At 43.8% G+C, this 17,430-nt stretch overlaps 1 protein-coding gene across 1 annotated transcript in view; it reads right to left on the bottom strand.

Annotated features, from left to right (window-relative positions):
* Nucleotides 1-9,052: 9,052 nt before the first annotated feature.
* Nucleotides 9,053-17,430, bottom strand: part of LOC125645055 (hyalin-like) — a 97,552-nt gene continuing 89,174 nt past the window's right edge. Inside the window, exons 7-9 of the mRNA XM_048869979.2 lie at nucleotides 13,577-13,843; nucleotides 11,573-11,809; nucleotides 9,053-9,517 (exon numbers count right to left, since the gene is read on the bottom strand). Coding sequence (XP_048725936.2) covers nucleotides 9,306-9,517; nucleotides 11,573-11,809; nucleotides 13,577-13,843 — 716 coding nt within the window. The 3' untranslated portion in view covers nucleotides 9,053-9,305. The remainder of the gene's footprint in view (nucleotides 9,518-11,572; nucleotides 11,810-13,576; nucleotides 13,844-17,430) is intronic.

Here is a 17,430-nt window from a genome sequence, read left to right as displayed (position 1 = left end):
TGCAGTTATGACTGATGATCACATCATAACCCAGATATGTTTTAATTATGATAAATTATGGACTTTGAACTTTAAAGAACATCTGGCTTCTGTTTGAAGAGATGCCTGACAGTACAACATTGCTGAACTAATGTGAAATAAGAAAAGGAGGACTTGTGGCACCTTAGAGACTAACCAGTTTATTTGAGCATAAGCTTTCGTGAGCTACAGCTCACTTCATCGGATGCATTCAGTGGAAAATACAGTGGGGAGGTATATAAATCTGTATTTTCCACTGAATGCATCCAACGAAGTGAGCTGTAGCTCACGAAACCTTATGCTCAAATAAATTTGTTAGTCACTATAAGGTGCAACAAGTACTCCTTTTCTTTTTGCGAATACAGACTAACACGGCTGCTACTCTGAAACCTGTCATAATGTGAAATAGTTTCCCTTTGACAACTTATTTAATTTTGGCAGATGAAGAGCAAAGGCCACAGTATTTTTTGATAAATAAATAAAATAGACTAAGGCAGTCTGTGACACAGTTGTATTAGATGAAGATGAGGCACGTGCCATAGCACACAAGAAATACCAGGTATGTTAAAATATCTAAGCCAAAATTTTAGGAAAGGGGTAACAATTACACAGTGATAAGCATGATCAAAGAAGCAACTTAAAAGACTCCAGTTCCACAAGGTACTAAAGCACATGGTTAATTTTAAGCATAGGCGTAGTCCTTTTGAAGTAAATTAAGTAGTTCCACAGGTGGTCCCCTTGAAGTCAACAATGCTGCGATGACAAATTATACAACTGAGGCTCTATCCCCGTGTGACCATTTACATGGTTACGTACCTTGCTGAACAGGAGCCTATAGCACTGATAGTAGGTAACTTCAACTACCCGCATATAAAGCAGTCAACTATAATATGAGAGAAGCAATTTCTTGACATCTTCAACAATTGTTTCCTGGAACAGGTATTAATACAAGCACACAAGTCAATGAAAAGAACAGAAATTATGGCTTACAAAATCTAAGTTGGAAATTAGGTTGGCAAATGGGGAATTGAAAGAGCAATTAGCCAAAGATATAAAAATAAATACCAACACATTGTTTACAGAGGTTGTAAATGGAGTACATGCCAAAGAATCAGTGTGTTCATCAGCCCTCCGGAGGGATCAGTTAAAGGAGATAAGGTTGTTGCAAAGAAGCTTTCTTCGTAATAGTCTTCAGCACAGATGATGGGGGGAAAATACCTACTCTTTTTCATCAACTAAAAAACATAGAATGGATAAAGATTCAGGGATGAGAAAAAGCAGGAGCTGGAATTAATTGACAAATTAAACAATGGCAAGTTGCCAGGCCTGGATGAAGTCCATCCAAGTGTTCGAAAGGAATTTAAGAATAAAGAGACTGAACTGATTAAAAAATATTCAAGCTCACATTAAAATCAGCTATGGTTCCAGAGATCTGGAGGGAAAAGTGCTAGAAGGGTTCCTGGGAATTACAGACTGGTATGTGTATTTTACTTTGGTACAGTTAATTGGCCAGAACCTTAAAAACTTGGCTGAATAGGATATGATAGGCAACACACGGTACAGTTTCTTGAAAGGCAAACCAACCCTTTTCTATCTAATAGCTATATTTACGTCGGTCAACAAAGTAGCAGATAAAGGAAAAACAAGTAAATATTTATTTGAGCTTTCAGAAAGCCTTTGATAATGTCTCTCACACAAGGCTAAAGTGCTGTCATGGATTAGAAATTTGCAGTAAGAGACCAAACAAAGAATAGAAATAAATTGTTAATTTTCAACATGGTAGTATCGACTGGATCGGCCATACTAGGGGTTGGTGGTGATTAAAAGCGGGTAAACAGTGACATAGCACAGCGGTTCTCAACCAGGCGTCCTCAGCCCTGGAGTTTTTATAGCAGGTTGAGGGGGTCCTCAGCAAGAAAAAGGTTGAGAACCCCAACAATTGTCTTGAGCAGACAATGAGGAATTCCAGAGAGCTCAAACAAAGCTTGGTGAACGGCAGCATGATGAGCGATGACCCTTGATGTTTACAAATGCAAGGTAATGCATATGGGAAAGGAATAATCTGAACTAGGCATACAGATTTCTGAGTTTTAAATTGACTGTAAACATTAAAGAGAAAAGACTTGGGCAACATTGTGGACACCACAATGAAAATGGGGTGGTCATAAAAAACTTATGTAAGCAGTAGATTAGACTAACTGGACCACAGTTCTGACACAGTATGATAGCACCTGTGTGCCAGTCTCTCACAAATGGGAGTGATCACTCTATAAGGCAGAGTCTATAGTGCCATGTAGCATGTGTTTCAACTCATTCCTTTCTGAACATAGCCATAAACTACACCTAGAATCCGAATATTTGATTCCAGATGACCTGAAGGTGCACAATATTTCAAGAGGGATCAGCACCTTGGAGGATTTGTCCTGAAAGCAGCATTTTATTAAATAGCTCATGGGAGTTACCCATCTGGAGGCATTTATCTTCTGAACAAATTAAATGGTGTTGGTCTTTCTAACTGTCTCGACACATCCATTGAAGGGATATGTAATCTTCCAATGCAGTACTTAGCTCTAAATGTGCATGTCTTTAACCCAGAAGTTAGTTTACAAAGGGTCCTATGTGATACGTCTATTTATACTGTAAGTATTTTCACTTTCTCATGACAGGTGATACTCTCACCATTCAGTCACTAGAAAGTTACGACCAAAAACTTCATGAAATACTGAACTGACAACAGAAGCCAAAAAAATCAACAAGCCAGGCAATTCACCATTGAAACTAAAATTCTCACCGTAACAGGACTTGCTACCTCTTAGGGTTGATTACCAATATGGCATTTGGCATTCACTATTTGCTGCACAGCAGGTGGAGCTGAGGTTAAAATTCCTGCCATAATCTTGAAGTTCCTGGTTTTTGTTGGTTTGTGTCAACCTGTTCCCGTTCTCTACTGCAAGCACTTTGTATCAGAAAGTGAAAGCATAGGTACGTGTGCTCAGGTTTTTGAGCTCCGACTCAATTCATCAGGATGTGTGGCATTTAGCATTAGAAAGACTGGGCCGCTAAATTAAAATTTATTTTAAATTTAATTTTATTTATTTTAAATTTAATTTAAATTTAATTAAAATTTTCTCTCATTTTAATTTCAAAGATAAGAGCAATTTACTAACAGAAACCTAAACTGGTACGACCAAAAAGAGTGTTCAGTTTATGTTTCCCATAATAAACTGTTTGTTAACTCACAAAACGAAAGCATTGGGAACCTTCATAGAATCATAGAATATCAGGGTTGGAAGGGACCTCAGGAGGTCATCTAGTCCAACCCCCTGCTCAAAAGCAGGACCTATCCCCAATTAAATCATCCCAGCCAGGGCTTTGTCAAGCCTGACCTTAAAAACTTCTAAGGAAGGAGATTCCACCACCTCCCTAGGCAACGCATTCCAGTGTTTCACCACCCTCCTAGTGAAAAAGTTTTTCCTAATATCCAACCTAAACCTCCCCCACTGCAACTTGAGACCATTACTCCTTGTCCTGTCCTCTTCCACCACTGAGAATAGTCTAGAACCATCCTCTCTGGAACCACCTCTCAGGTAGTTGAAAGCAGCTATCAAATCCCCCCTCATTCTTCTCTTCCGCAGACTAAACAATCCCAGTTCCCTCAGCCTCTCCTCATAAGTCATGTGTTCCAGACCCCTAATCATTTTTGTTGCCCTTCGCTGGACTCTTTCCAATTTATCCACATCCTTCTTGTAGTGTGGGGCCCAAAACTGGATACAGTACTCCAGATGAGGCCTCACCAATGTCGAATAGAGGGGGACGATCACGTCCCTCGATCTGCTCGCTATGCCCCTACTTATACATCCCAAAATGCCATTGGCCTTCTTGGCAACAAGGGCACACTGCTGACTCATATCCAGCTTCTCGTCCACTGTCACCCTTAGGTCCTTTTCCGCAGAACTGCTGCCTAGCCATTCAGTCCCTAGTCTGTAGCTGTGCATTGGGTTCTTCCGTCCTAAGTGCAGGACCCTGCACTTATCCTTATTGAACCTCATCAGATTTCTTTTGGCCCAATCCTCCAATTTGTCTAGGTCCCTCTGTATCCTATCCCTGCCCTCCAGCATATCTACCACTCCTCCCAGTTTAGTATCATCCGCAAATTTGCTGAGGGTGCAATCCACACCATCCTCCAGATCATTTATGAAGATATTGAACAAAACCGGCCCAAGGACCGACCCCTGGGGCACTCCACTTGATACCGGCTGCCAACTAGACATGGAGCCATTGATCACTACCCGTTGAGCCCGACAATCTAGCCAACTTTCTACCCACCATATAGTGCATTCATCCAGCCCATACTTCTTTAACTTGCTGACAAGAATACTGTGGGAGACCGTGTCAAAAGCTTTGCTAAAGTCAAGATACAATACATCCACTGCTTTCCCTTCATCCACAGAACCAGTAATCTCATCATAGAAGGCGATTAGATTAGTCAGGCATGACCTTCCCTTGGTGAATCCATGCTGACTGTTCCTGATCACTTTCCTCTCATGTAAGTGCTTCAGGATTGATTCTTTGAGGACCTGCTCCATGATTTTTCCGGGGACTGAAGTGAGGCTGACTGGCCTGTAGTTCCCAGGATCCTCCTTCTTCCCTTTTTTAAAGATTGGCACTACATTAGCCTTTTTCCAGTCATCTGGGACTTTCCCCGTTCGCCACGAGTTTTCAAAGATAATGGCCAATGGCTCTGCAATCACAGCCGCCAGTTCCTTTAGCACTCTCGGATGCAACTCGTCCGGCCCCATGGACTTGTGCACGTCCAGCTTTTCTAAATAGTCCCTAACCACCTCTTTCTCCACAGAGGGCTGGCCATCTATTCCCCATGTTGTGATGCCCAGCGCAGCAGTCTGGGAGCTGACCTTGTTCGTGAAGACAGAGGCAAAAAAAGCATTGAGTACATTAGCTTTTTCCACATCCTCTGTCACTAGGTTGCCTCCCTCATTCATTAAGGGGCCCCCACTTTCCTTGGCTTTCTTCTTGTTGCCAACATACCTGAAGAAACCCTTCTTGTTACTCTTAACATCTCTCGCTAGCTGCAGCTCCAGGTGCGATTTGGCCCTCCTAATTTCATTCCTACATGCCCGAGCAATATTTTTATATTCTTCCCTGGTCATATGTCCAACCTTCCACTTCTTGTAAGCTTCTTTTTTATGCTTAAGATCCGCTAGGATTTCACCGTTAAGCCAAGCTGGTCACCTGCCATATTTACTATTCTTTCGACACATCGGGATGGTTTGTCCCTGTAACCTCAACAGGGATTCCTTGAAATACAGCCAGCTCTCCTGGACTCCTTTCCCCTTCATGTTAGTCCCCCAGGGGATCCTACTCATCCGTTCCCTGAGGGAGTCGAAGTCTGCTTTCCTGAAGTCCAGGGTCCATATCCTGCTGCTTACCTTTCTTCCCTGTGTCAGGATCCTGAACTCAACCAACTCATGGTCACTGCCTCCCAGATTCCCATCCACTTTTGCTTCCCCTACTAATTCTTCCCGGTTTGTGAGCAGCAGGTCAAGAAAAGCTCCCCCCCTAGTTGGCTCCTCGAGCACTTGCACCAGGAAATTGTCCCCTACACTTTCCAAATACTTCCTGGATTGTCTATGCACCGCTGTATTGCTCTCCCAGCAGATATCAGGAAAATTAAAGTCACCCATGAGAACCAGGGCATGCGATCTAGTAGCTTCCGCGAGCTGCCGGAAGAAAGCCTCATCCACCTCATCCCCCTGGTCCGGTGGTCTATAGCAGACTCCCACCACTACATCACTCCTGTTGCTCACACTTCTAAACTTAATCCAGAGACACTCAGGTTTTTCTGCAGTTTCGTACCGGAGCTCTGAGCAGTCATACTGCTCCCTTACATACAGTGCTACTCCCCCACCTTTTCTGCCCTGCCTGTCCTTCCTGAACAGTTTATAACCATCCATGACAGTACTCCAGTCATGTGAGTTATCCCACCAAGTCTCTGTTATTCCAATCACGTCATAATTCCTTGACATCACCAGGACCTCCAGTTCTCCCTGCTTGTTTCCAAGGCTTTGTGTATTCGTATATAAGCACTTGAGATAACCTGCTGATCGCCCCTCATTCTCAGTATGAGGCAGGAGCCCTCCCCTCACAGACATTCCTGCCTGTGCTTCCTCCCGGTATCCCGCTTTCCCACTTACCTCAGGGCTTTGGTCTCCTTCCCCCGGTGAACCTAGTTTAAAGCCCTCCTCACTAGGTTAGCCAGCCTGCTGGCAAAGATGCTCTTCCCTCTCTTCGTAAGATGGAGCCCGTCTCTGCCCAGCACTCCTCCTTCATGGAACACCATCCCATGGTCAAAGAATCCAAAGCCTTCTCTCCGACACCACTTGCGTAGCCATTCGTTGACTTCCACGATTCGACGGAAGTCGAATTCATTTTTTTTCATTCATTATTTTCATTGACTTCTAAACATTACGAATAAAGAACGCTGACTTTAGGTAGGCTTCGTTTTAACAAATCAAGAATCATAACGATGTCTAGGTCCCAGCATTCCCGCTGTTTATTCCATTAAGAACTAGTTTAACTATCTTTATATTTTTTCCTCTGCCTTAATGTAACATTATGAATACTGAGCAGTTATACTGCACTTTTCAGATGTAGCTCTCCAAATTCTTTAAAAACATTGGCAAGCATTAGTATACCACTATAAATATGGGAATACTGAGGTATAGACAAGAGGTTTTCAACCTTTTTCTTGCTGAGACCCCTTTCGACATGCTATAAAAACTCCAGGGCCCAGCAGGAGAGGGGGGCATAGGCAATTTCACTTCTATTTTTGGGAGGGCAAGGGCTAGCTCCACACAGCAGGATCCAAGGAGGGAGTGCCACTTCCACCCTCCTGACTCACCTCACCTGCCTGTCTGGGTTCCCGGGGTGGGGGAGGGGAGGGGTGCTATCAAAAAAATATAACTCAAATGGGGGACTCAGCTCAAAAAGTTTGAAAACCGCTCCGGGTGCAGGCAGCGTGTTGCTAGGGACTATGTGTAGTGAGGGGTGTAGCTTAGGGTTCAGGGAGGAGAGTGCTAGGGGCTGTGTGTGGGCAGGGTGGTAGCTAAGGGTGCAGGCAGGGGGTGGCTAGGGGCTGTGTGCGGGCAGGGTGGTAGCTAAAGGTGCAGGGAGTGGGTAGCTGGGGCTGTGTGCAAGAGGCAGGGTAGCTTGTGGTGCAGGGAGTGGGTAGCTGGGGCTGTGTGGGCGTGGGGGGTAGCTCAGTGTGCAGGGAGGGGGCAGCTAGGGGCTGTGTGTGCAGGCGGGGGGCTAGTTCAGGGTGCAGCGAGGGGGTAGCTGGGGCTGTGTGTGGACGGGGGGGTAGCTAAGGGTGCAGGCAAGGGGTGGCTAGGGGGTTGTGTGGGGGTGGGGGCTAGCTGGGGCTGTGTGCAGGCAGGGGGCTAGTTCAGGGTGCAGTGAGGGTGTAGCTAGGGAATGCACAGGCGGGGGGTGGGGGAGCTCAGGGTGCAGGGAAAACAAAGCTAGGGACTCTGTGCCAGGAGGGCTCCCGCTGTGGAGGTTGCTCCCTGAGGGCTCTGCTGGCCCCAGAGCGGGGTCCCTCCACCTGGGTGTGAGCAGTCAAAGAGGGCTGGGAGCTGAGGAGCAGCCACAACCCCAGACACCAGCAGCAGACGGGGGAATGCCACAGCTGCCCACTCCATGGCTCCACCTGCCCCGCACTGCCTGGCTCTGGCTTCCCACCTACAACCTGACCAGAGGGCATGGCCTGAGGGGGGATGAGGGAGAGGAGGCAGTGTGGGGACAGTGAGGGGACTGCTCTGCTCTGGGTAAGGCACTGCAGTTTGGGGGGGCAACACCCTTATGGCCCCCAACTCTGGCCATGGACTCAGGGCTTCTGCCTGCAGGGAACGCCGGGGCTCAGGGGTCCAGTCCTGCACAGCTCACAACTTCGTAGGGCAGGGAGGGGGAAACACTGGGGCTCTCGGCTTCAGCCCCATGCCAGTCCCGGCTTCAGCCCTGCAGGGGGGTGCCGGGGCTCAGGGCACTGGGTTTCAGCTGCGGGGCTCTGCACCCCCTCTTCCCCCAAAAGGGCTCACAGTCCCCCGGGGAGCAGCAAACCCTAGGTTAAGAACCTCTGGTACAGACAACTTAAGTGACTTACCCAACATTTCACAGCAAGTTAATGGCCAAACAAGGAACTTTCTCCTGACTTTCATTCCAGAGCCCTAATGAGTAGACTACATTTGTCTTCTATCTTTTTCTGCGAAAATAGCTATACGGGGCCAAATCATCAGCTGGTAAAAATGACACAACTGCATTTCAGTTAAGAGCGAGTGCAAGCTATGCCAGCGAAGGCTTAGGCCCAATGTCTTTATCTAATTCAGGCAACTACAGATCAGTTGCTAAGTAGTGATACTACCGATGCTGAATCCAAGACAACACATAAATATTGATATATTTTAATTCTGGACGGGATCTTGTTAGTTGTAAAATAATTTTACAGTCCAATTCACAATATAGAATAGAGGCCATTAACAGGCAGAGCTGGTCATAAAGTTGAAAGAAACATGGGGAAGGAAAAATCCCTCTATATTTTTCATGGAAAATTGTTTTTTTTCAGCCAGTTCTATTGATACTCAATATTTGCATGCCCTTATCACAAAGTTCTAATAGATACTTCCTATTCTAATGCTAGGATGAAAAAGACTGTCATAATCTTACATAACTCTGAGGTGCATAATTATTGACAAATACTGACTTTTTAATAGCAGCCACTCTACTCTGAAACAACTTAGTGTAACTTTGTGTTAACAAATATCCCCATAATGATGCTCCTACATATGACTTCAAAATTGCCCTCACCAGTTTTACATTATAATTAAAAAATAAAAAAGTGGAAGCCACCGAAAAGTCCCCCAATGTAACTCACTAGTATCCTGTCTCCTATCAGTCCATGTATGTAACTCACAATGCCAAATTTCTCAAGTAGTAGCAACAATAGGGGAAGCTCAAGATATTTGACCATTTTCTTTTGCACCAGTAAAAACCAACCAACCTGTGGTTTAAAGTTCAGTGTCATCCACTTCCACAGAAGAAAGAAAATGATAGTGATTATATTTTTACCCTAATTTTATTTTACAAGAGGAAATAAGGTTACAGCACAAACTGCTTTCAAGGAACAGTCTGAATACTTGGATAATATGTAGTTCTCACACATGCATGCAAATACATTCCAAAAAAAAAGTAACAAACAATACAGTCATTCCATCTCACGTGCTTCCACAGAACACTGTTACATTGCGGTAGCCATTCCACTTTCTGCAGAACTCTCTGTTTAATTCACAGTACTGATAAGCTGAAGTTTTCCTCTGAAAATATTCCAAGTGTCCTACCAGCATGTCTTGCACTGCTCTGTCATGGCAGTCACCATCAAAGTAAAAGTTCTGATCAACAACTTTTGGCTTTTTATGGATATTTGGTTCTAAAGAAACAGGCAAAGAAAACACAGGATTAATTTTGACCTAGCCGGTCACCTCAGTGATGCAGAGCATCCTATTTTGCAATTTAAACCAAATGCTATGAGGATAGTTTTGATTTTAATGTTTACATATCTGGAACTTTTAATACAACAAATATCATAAAAGAATGAATTGGTAAGATTAAAGGTAAGGACTAAGGCTCACATTGCTTTTAGTGGGTTTTGAATGAACCCGTAGGAAAAGGACCCTGCAAAGACTTACAGATGTGTTTGTAATCTGAAGTATATAAATTGACCCACTGGGTTTACTCTCATGCTTATCATGACACACGTGTATATGTTTTTGCAGGATCAGGGCCAAAATAAATAAAATGAATAGGACAGAATGCAATCAAAATTATGCCAACAATTTTCTGCATTTTGAGCATGGCAGGCTGAAGAGAGAGACTGAAGAAAAATTTTATAGCATAGACCCTTTTGCCTGGAACAATGCTTCATGTTCACTCTCTCTCTCTCTCTCTCTTTGGGCCTAAGATGAGTCAGGGGAGAGAGCATGGTCATGACCAAAGCATCCACAGTCTTCACGCATCCACCTTCTAGAAGCCACTATGAAGATGTATGGGCTATAGTTACTACTGTAACCCTGGGACTGTCGAAGCAACTAAAGATGAGCCACATGGATGTCTCAGGATGTGCTAGTGGGTTCTTATAATTATTTATACTGTGATAGCATTCAGAATGAGCGAGGCACTTTCCAAACACAAAGATAGACACAGTTCTGCCCCCAAAAGAGCCAAAAAACTTATATTCCAAGGATAGAAGGGACTGCTGTGATCATCATCTGAACTCATGTATAACACAGGCCACAGAACTTCCCCTGGAATAATTCTCAGAGCACAGTTTTCAGAAGAACATCAAATCTTAATTTAAAAATTATCTGTGATGAAGAAGCTACCTATGGTAAATGGTTCCAACGGTTAATTACTCTCACTGTTAAAAATGTTTTCCATACATCCTGTTTGAATTTGCCTAGCTTCAACTTCTAGCTACCTGATTGTGTTATACCTTTCTCTGCTAGACTGAAAAGTCCATTATCAAATATTTGTTCCCTATGTAGGCGCTTACAGAGTGTAACCAAGTCACCCCTTAATCTCCTCTTTATTAAATTAAATAGATTGAGCTCTTTAAATCTATCCCTATAAGACATGTTTTTTCTCGTCATTCTCATGGCTCTTCGCTGAGTCCTTCCCAATTTATCAACATCCTTCTTAAATTGTGAACAGCAGAACTGGAGACAGTGTTCCAGGAGCGGTCGCACCAGTGCCAAACAGAGAGGTAAAATAACCTCTCTACTTCTACTCGAGATTCCTGTGTTGGTGCAGCCAAGCATTATACGTTCACCTTTTTGGCCACAGCATTGCACTGGGAGCTCACATTCAGGTGATTCTCCACCACAACTCACAAATCTTTTTAAGAGTCATGTTTCCCAGGACAGAGTCCTCCATCCTGTGTGTATGGTGTACATGCTTTGTTTACAAATGTATACCTTTACATGTAGCCACATTAAAATGCTTATTGTTTGCTTGTGCCCAATATGCAAGCCCTTGAAAGGCCCCTGTGCAAGTCCCATATATTCAGGTTCTGTTCTTGTGAAAAGTAATCAGTTAATAAAGCTATGGTGCTTTATTCCTGTAATCCCCCACTGGTTAGAGAGTAGTATGGTCTCTCATTGATATGTCTCCATTTTCTGTGTAAAGACTCTGGATTGGTGATCAGAACAAAGCTCTTCATGGACATAATTAATGTGAAATATCTACACTCCCTCACCATATTTTTAATCTATAATTAAGTAAATCAAGCAGCTGAACTCAACCCACCTCAAGTGCTGATTTGAAAAATCTGACAAGTGTTATTTATAGAAAAAGGGTAAACTACTTTTAATGAATACTTGAAATATAATTTACATGCCATCAGGCTCATCAAAGTGGTGAAAATATAACATGAAAATAAGAATTTTTAATTAGTTACAAAGTTTTTCCTTCATTTAAACTTTCTTACCTTGGCACTTATGGTTTAAACTTGGCAAATTTGGGCCAATGGGCGTGAATGTGCTTGTGAAGGTCCACCAAAGTCCCTCCTCTGAGCATGCATATATTGGATATGGATCCCTGCTAAACTGGTATTTGCTTTGACACAGTACAATACAGTCAATGGTCATAAGGTCCATGCCTTCCACTGAAGGATAGCCACAGACTATGGCTCCATGCTCCGGCAATTCCATGGTGCATGCAATTGCTTTGTGTATACATAAAAAAAGACAACAATAAAAACTGAGTTAACAATGAGTGACACTGTTTACATGTACTAAAAAGTAAATTATGCAAAATATTAGACAGAAATTCTTAAAATATTTCTATAAATTAATATACATGATAAAAATGTTGCTGTTGGGTAAATCTTCAAGATGATGCGACTAGTCCCCTACAGTGTGTAAAGGGAAACTAGTTCTTATGTGCCTATTTGTGTAACATAGGAAACGTTTGGGATTGAACCCTTGCGTGGACGTAAGACTCAGCCAGTCTTCAGCAATTCATTATAGCATTATACTGGAAATAGTATTTGGGAGCATGTATGGACATAAGAACGGCCCTACTGGGTCAGACCAAAGGTCCATCTAGCCCAGTGTCCTGTCTTCCGACAGTGGCCAGTGCCAGGTGCCCCAGAGGGAATGAACAGAACAGGTCATCATCAGGAGGAACACAGCTAAAATTTTCAGAAGCAGTCAGGGAATTGGTGTGACCTGCTCCTGGGGTACTCTGTGGAAAGTGGGTTCTCAGTAGCCCTGAAAATCAGGCACAAGATGTCTCAAGTGGGATACCCCACACAACTGTGGCACACAAAGTGTGTGAGTGACCGCTTCTGAAAACGTGCTTGTTACAGATGATTTCTTTGAATAGAGAGGAGCCTGAATCAGAATGCCAGATCTTTCCCCTCAAGCCTTGTCTCGGCCCCAACTTCCAATCTGGAGCCAAACTTTGCATCTCAGGCTCATATTTCATTATAAGAAGTTGGTTTGAATTCTATAACTTGTGTGAAGATCTGTACCTGGAGCCATTGAAGGAAGCAATTCTTTACACAGAGCTGACACATAGGCTTCAGTGAAAAGCTAGTGTGCTGCGTGAGGACAGAGAGCAAAGCTGTAAGAACCGGGAAGGGCCATCCCTAGCCATTTTGGTGCACTACGCAGCGCCCCCCCCCCCACCACCACCAGGTGGCTGTGTGGGGCCCCAGGCCTCTGTGGGGGATGGGAGCAGGAGCACAAGCCGGCGGAGTGGAGTGGGTTGGGGCTGGGTCGTTCCATTTCCTGCCGCCCAGTGAGTGAAGGGCAGACCCGTCCCGCACTCATGGGTGGTGGGAAGTGGAGTGACCTGGCCCCAGCCTGCTCCGCTCTGCTCCCTTGGCTCCCAGGCTTCGGGGGTAGGAGGGGAACCATCCCCCAGCACTCATTGGTGTCACAGAGCAGGCTGGGGCTGGGTCGCTGCACTTCCTGCCACCGCCGGTGAGTGTAGGTCTGACCCTGCTGCAGTCCTCAGGGGAGTGTGGGGGTGGGGTGCGAAAAGGCTGGGCGGGGACAGAGCAGGGGCATGGCTTTGGGGAAGGGGTGGAGTGGGGTCAGAGCTGGAGCAGAGCAGGGGTGGGAAGAGGTGGGGCTGGGGGGGGAGCAGGGGCAGGGGCCATGGGGAAGAGGTGGAGCAGGGGCTGGAGCAGCACACAACTGTGTAGGGCACCAGGAAATTTGGTGCCCCAAAGTTCCTGGTCCCCTACGAAGCTGCGTACTTTGCTTATGGGTAGGGAGAGCCCTGGAGCCGGGGCAGGGGAACATTTGGGGATACATGTTTTCCCTTGCATATAAATGGCCTGTAGATGTAGACAAAATGTGAGAGTTTATATCCTAACCCCCACTTGGTATTAATAATCAAACAACAAATGCCACAGGACAATTAGCATTAATACTTCATTATATTCTATTCTGTTGACCTTAAGTATAAGCCAAACACATACATTTCACAGAGATCTCAAAGGAACATTTGGCTTGGTTTCCTGAAAGATCTGTTGCTATATATTCCACTGAATATTGGCCATATGCCAGTTTGTCTCCATTATTAACATTGGACCCTCCTTTTGTGATTGTCAGTGGACCCCTGGAGTTGTCTTCAAACACAGGCTCCTTCCAAGACAATTCGGGCAAGTCATTCCAGTAGGGGTTTCCTTTTTTGGTTTCTATCTCAATGTTCTGAGGACAGGAGATCACTACAGGTGGTTCAGTATCTGAGGAAAGAACAATATACATAATAATATATATCAGACTTTGGCTATTCCAAATGCTAAGAAGCATAAGAAAGTAATATTGATAGTCTATGTTTCACAATAAGATGCAATGAGACAACCCTGCTGCTCAGATCTAAGGTTATTTAACTGCATGTTTCTTAACTGAATAGAATTGCAATACACTTTATGCAAAGGCATTGTGCCATTGTACAGTATTTAAGACATTTGGACCAGATCTGGATCCCAAGAAAGTCAATGGGAGATTTGCCAATGCTTAGCAGTAGTGCCGGGATTTGGCCCATAATTAGTTCTCAACAAAGCATGTTGATTTTACTTACAGTGGGCTAAATTCTTCTCTCCATTACACCAGTTAAACTTTACTGAAGTCATCGGGCTTCCCACTGGGTGTAACAGAGAGGAGAATTTCACAAGGTCTTAGGGTTTGATGTTCAAAGGTATTTAGGGGCTTGCAGATCAGCACTTTAATATCTTTGAAAATATGGCTCTTAAAGCTTAAAAAAAAGAAATTAATTAGACTTATATCAGGATACTTTTAGGACATAAATGCTTCACCCGCCTTTGAAAAGTGACATCTACGCTGCCCACCGTGTAGCGCATACTCAGGAAAGGTTCTGCACTGCCTTTGGCACCTTATGTAACGTGTACCTGTGCAAAGGGAGTGCAATGTGGTGTAAATTACTGCCAGATCAGAATGTGAAAGTAAAAATTGCCTAAGCCAATTGAAACTACAGGAGCATTTGGGTTGAATAGAATACACTTACTCAACTGGAATTTAGTCAAGTCCCCACACCGCTCTTGGCCTTCCCCCAGAATCTTTATCCCCTTGTTCTGGGGCACAATTTTTCTATAATGGGGATCCTTTAAACTGGAATTTCAGAACATTCCCATAGCATTGTGTGATGTGGGCAAAATATTTCCATTCTGATTTTTAAAATGGCTATTTTTCACTTTTCTCTAAGGCTAAATAGCTCTTGTTTTCTACAGGGGCTTGTTCACTAGACTAAGAATCTCTAGTAAACAGCTTGCTGCAGCTGTAATTAAAAAGCTAATTACATTGGGCTCTATTTGAAATATATGAAATCTTTAATGAAGTACAAAATTGAATCAGGAAGCTTGCAGGGAAATAATAAAAAAATAATAATTTAAGGCAAAAATGGAAACATGTCAACAAAAGAATACAAATACAAAAAAAAGCCCCGATTTTTGGCACAGCATACAGATAGGATACGGTGACATGGCAGTATAAAGAAGCAAATTCAGGTAATCTTGAGAGACCTGAACACTTAAAAGCAGAGAGAGCCAAAAATAGTATCCCCAAAACTTCCCCCAGATTTGAAGGTGAACTAAATGTGACCTTTTTAAAAAGTCAGATAGATAGATAGATATAGATACATTGTTAAATAAATTTGCTCTGCCTATGTAACACAGGGTAAAACAGAAAGGGTTACACAACTAGCAGGCTAATTGCCCCTGATTCAACCTTTAGAGATAGATAAGCAGATAATAGCTGCGGTTTTTTGTGTGTTTACATATATATTGTTAGAGGTTGACAATGTAACCAAATGGTTCCTGTATGTCACTGTATTCTGTCAATTCAGAGATCAAAAGGAGATGTTAACATTTAGATGAACTGTGAGTGTAGTTTCAGAGTAGCAGCCGTGTTAGCCTGCATTCGCAAAAAGAAAAGGAGGACTTGTGGGAACTTAGAGACTATGCTCAAATAAATTTGTTAGTCTCTAAGGTGCCACAAGTACTCCTTTTCCTTTTGTGAGTGTAGTAATATCATTGTCTTCATTTCTCTTTGAAGTATGTAGTAAACTACCTGTAAATGCAAAAAGAAAAGGAGTACTTGTGGCACCTTAGAGACTAACCAATTTATTTGAGCATGAGCTTTCGTGAGCTACAGCTCACTTCATCAGATGCATACCGTGGAAACTGCAGCAGACTTTATATACACACAGAGAATATGAAACAATACCTCCTCCCACCCCACTGTCCTGCTGGTAATAGCTTATCTAAAGTGATCAACAGGTGGGCCATTTCCAGCACAAATCCAGGTTTTCTCACCCTCCACCCCCCCACACAAATTCACTCTCCTGCTGGTGCTAGCCTATCCAAAGTGACAACTCTTTACATAATCAAGTCGGGCTATTTCCTGCATAGATCCAGGTTTTCTCACATCCCCTCCACCCCCATACACACACAAACTCACTCTCCTGCTGGTAATAGCTCATCTAAACTGACCACTCTCCAAGTTTAAATCCAAGTTAAACCAGAACATCTGGGGGGGGGGGTAGGAAAAAACAAGAGGAAACAGGCTACCTTGCATAATGACTTAGCCACTCCCAGTCTCTATTTAAGCCTAAATCAATAGTATCCAATTTGCAAATGAATTCCAATTCAGCAGTTTCTCGCTGGAGTCTGGATTTGAAGTTTTTTTGTTTTAAGATAGCGACCTTCATGTCTGTGATTGCGTGACCAGAGAGATTGAAGTGTTCTCCAACTGGTTTATGAATGTTATAATTCTTGACATCTGATTTGTGTCCATTTATTCTTTTACGTAGAGACTGTCCAGTTTGACCAATGTACATGGCAGAGGGGCATTGCTGGCACATGATGGCATATATCACATTGGTGGATGTGCAGGTGAACGAGCCTCTGATAGTGTGGCTGATGTTATTAGGCCCTGTGATGGTGTCCCCTGAATAGATATGTGGGCACAATTGGCAACGGGCTTTGTTGCAAGGATAAGTTCCTGGGTTAGTGTTCTGTTGTGTGGTATGTGGTTGTTGGTGAGTATTTGCTTCAGGTTGCGGGGCTGTCTGTAGGCAAGGACTGGCCTGTCTCCCAAGACTTGTGAGAGTGTTGGGTCATCCTTTAGGATAGGTTGTAGATCCTTAATAATGCGTTGGAGGAATTTAGTTGGGGGCTGAAGGTGACCGCTAGTGGCGTTCTGTTATTTTCTTTGTTAGGCCTGTCCTGTAGTAGGTAACTTCTGGGAACTCTTCTGGCTCTATCAATCTGTTTCTTTACTTCTGCAGGTGGGTATTGTAGTTGTAAGAAAGCTTGACAGAGATCTTGTAGGTGTTTGTCTCTGTCTGAGGGTTTGGAGCAAATGCGGTTGTATCGCAGAGCTTGGCTGTAGACGATGGATCGTGTGGTGTGGTCAGGGTGAAAGCTGGAGGCATGCAGGTAGGAATAGCGGTCAGTAGGTTTCCGGTATAGGGTGGTGTTTATGTGGCCATTGTTTATTAGCACTGTAGTGTCCAGGAAGTGGATCTCTTGTGTGGACTGGACCAGGCTGAGGTTGGTGGTGGGATGGAAATTGTTGAAATCATGGTGGAATTCCTCAAGGGCTTCTTTTCCATGGGTCCAGATGATGAAGATGTCATCAATATAGCGCAAGTAGAGTAGGGGCTTTAGGGGACGAGAGCTGAGGAAGCGTTGTTCTAAATCAGCCATAAAAATGTTGGCATACTGTGGGGCCATGCGGGTACCCATAGCAGTGCCGCTGATCTGAAGGTATACATTGTCCCCAAATGTGAAATAGTTATGGGTAAGGACAA

Source organism: Caretta caretta, chromosome 11, assembly GCF_965140235.1.
Source record: "Caretta caretta isolate rCarCar2 chromosome 11, rCarCar1.hap1, whole genome shotgun sequence".
NCBI lineage: Eukaryota > Metazoa > Chordata > Testudines > Cheloniidae > Caretta > Caretta caretta.
Note: the sequence above shows the minus strand (reverse complement) of the source record. Positions and strands in the feature narration are given on the sequence as shown.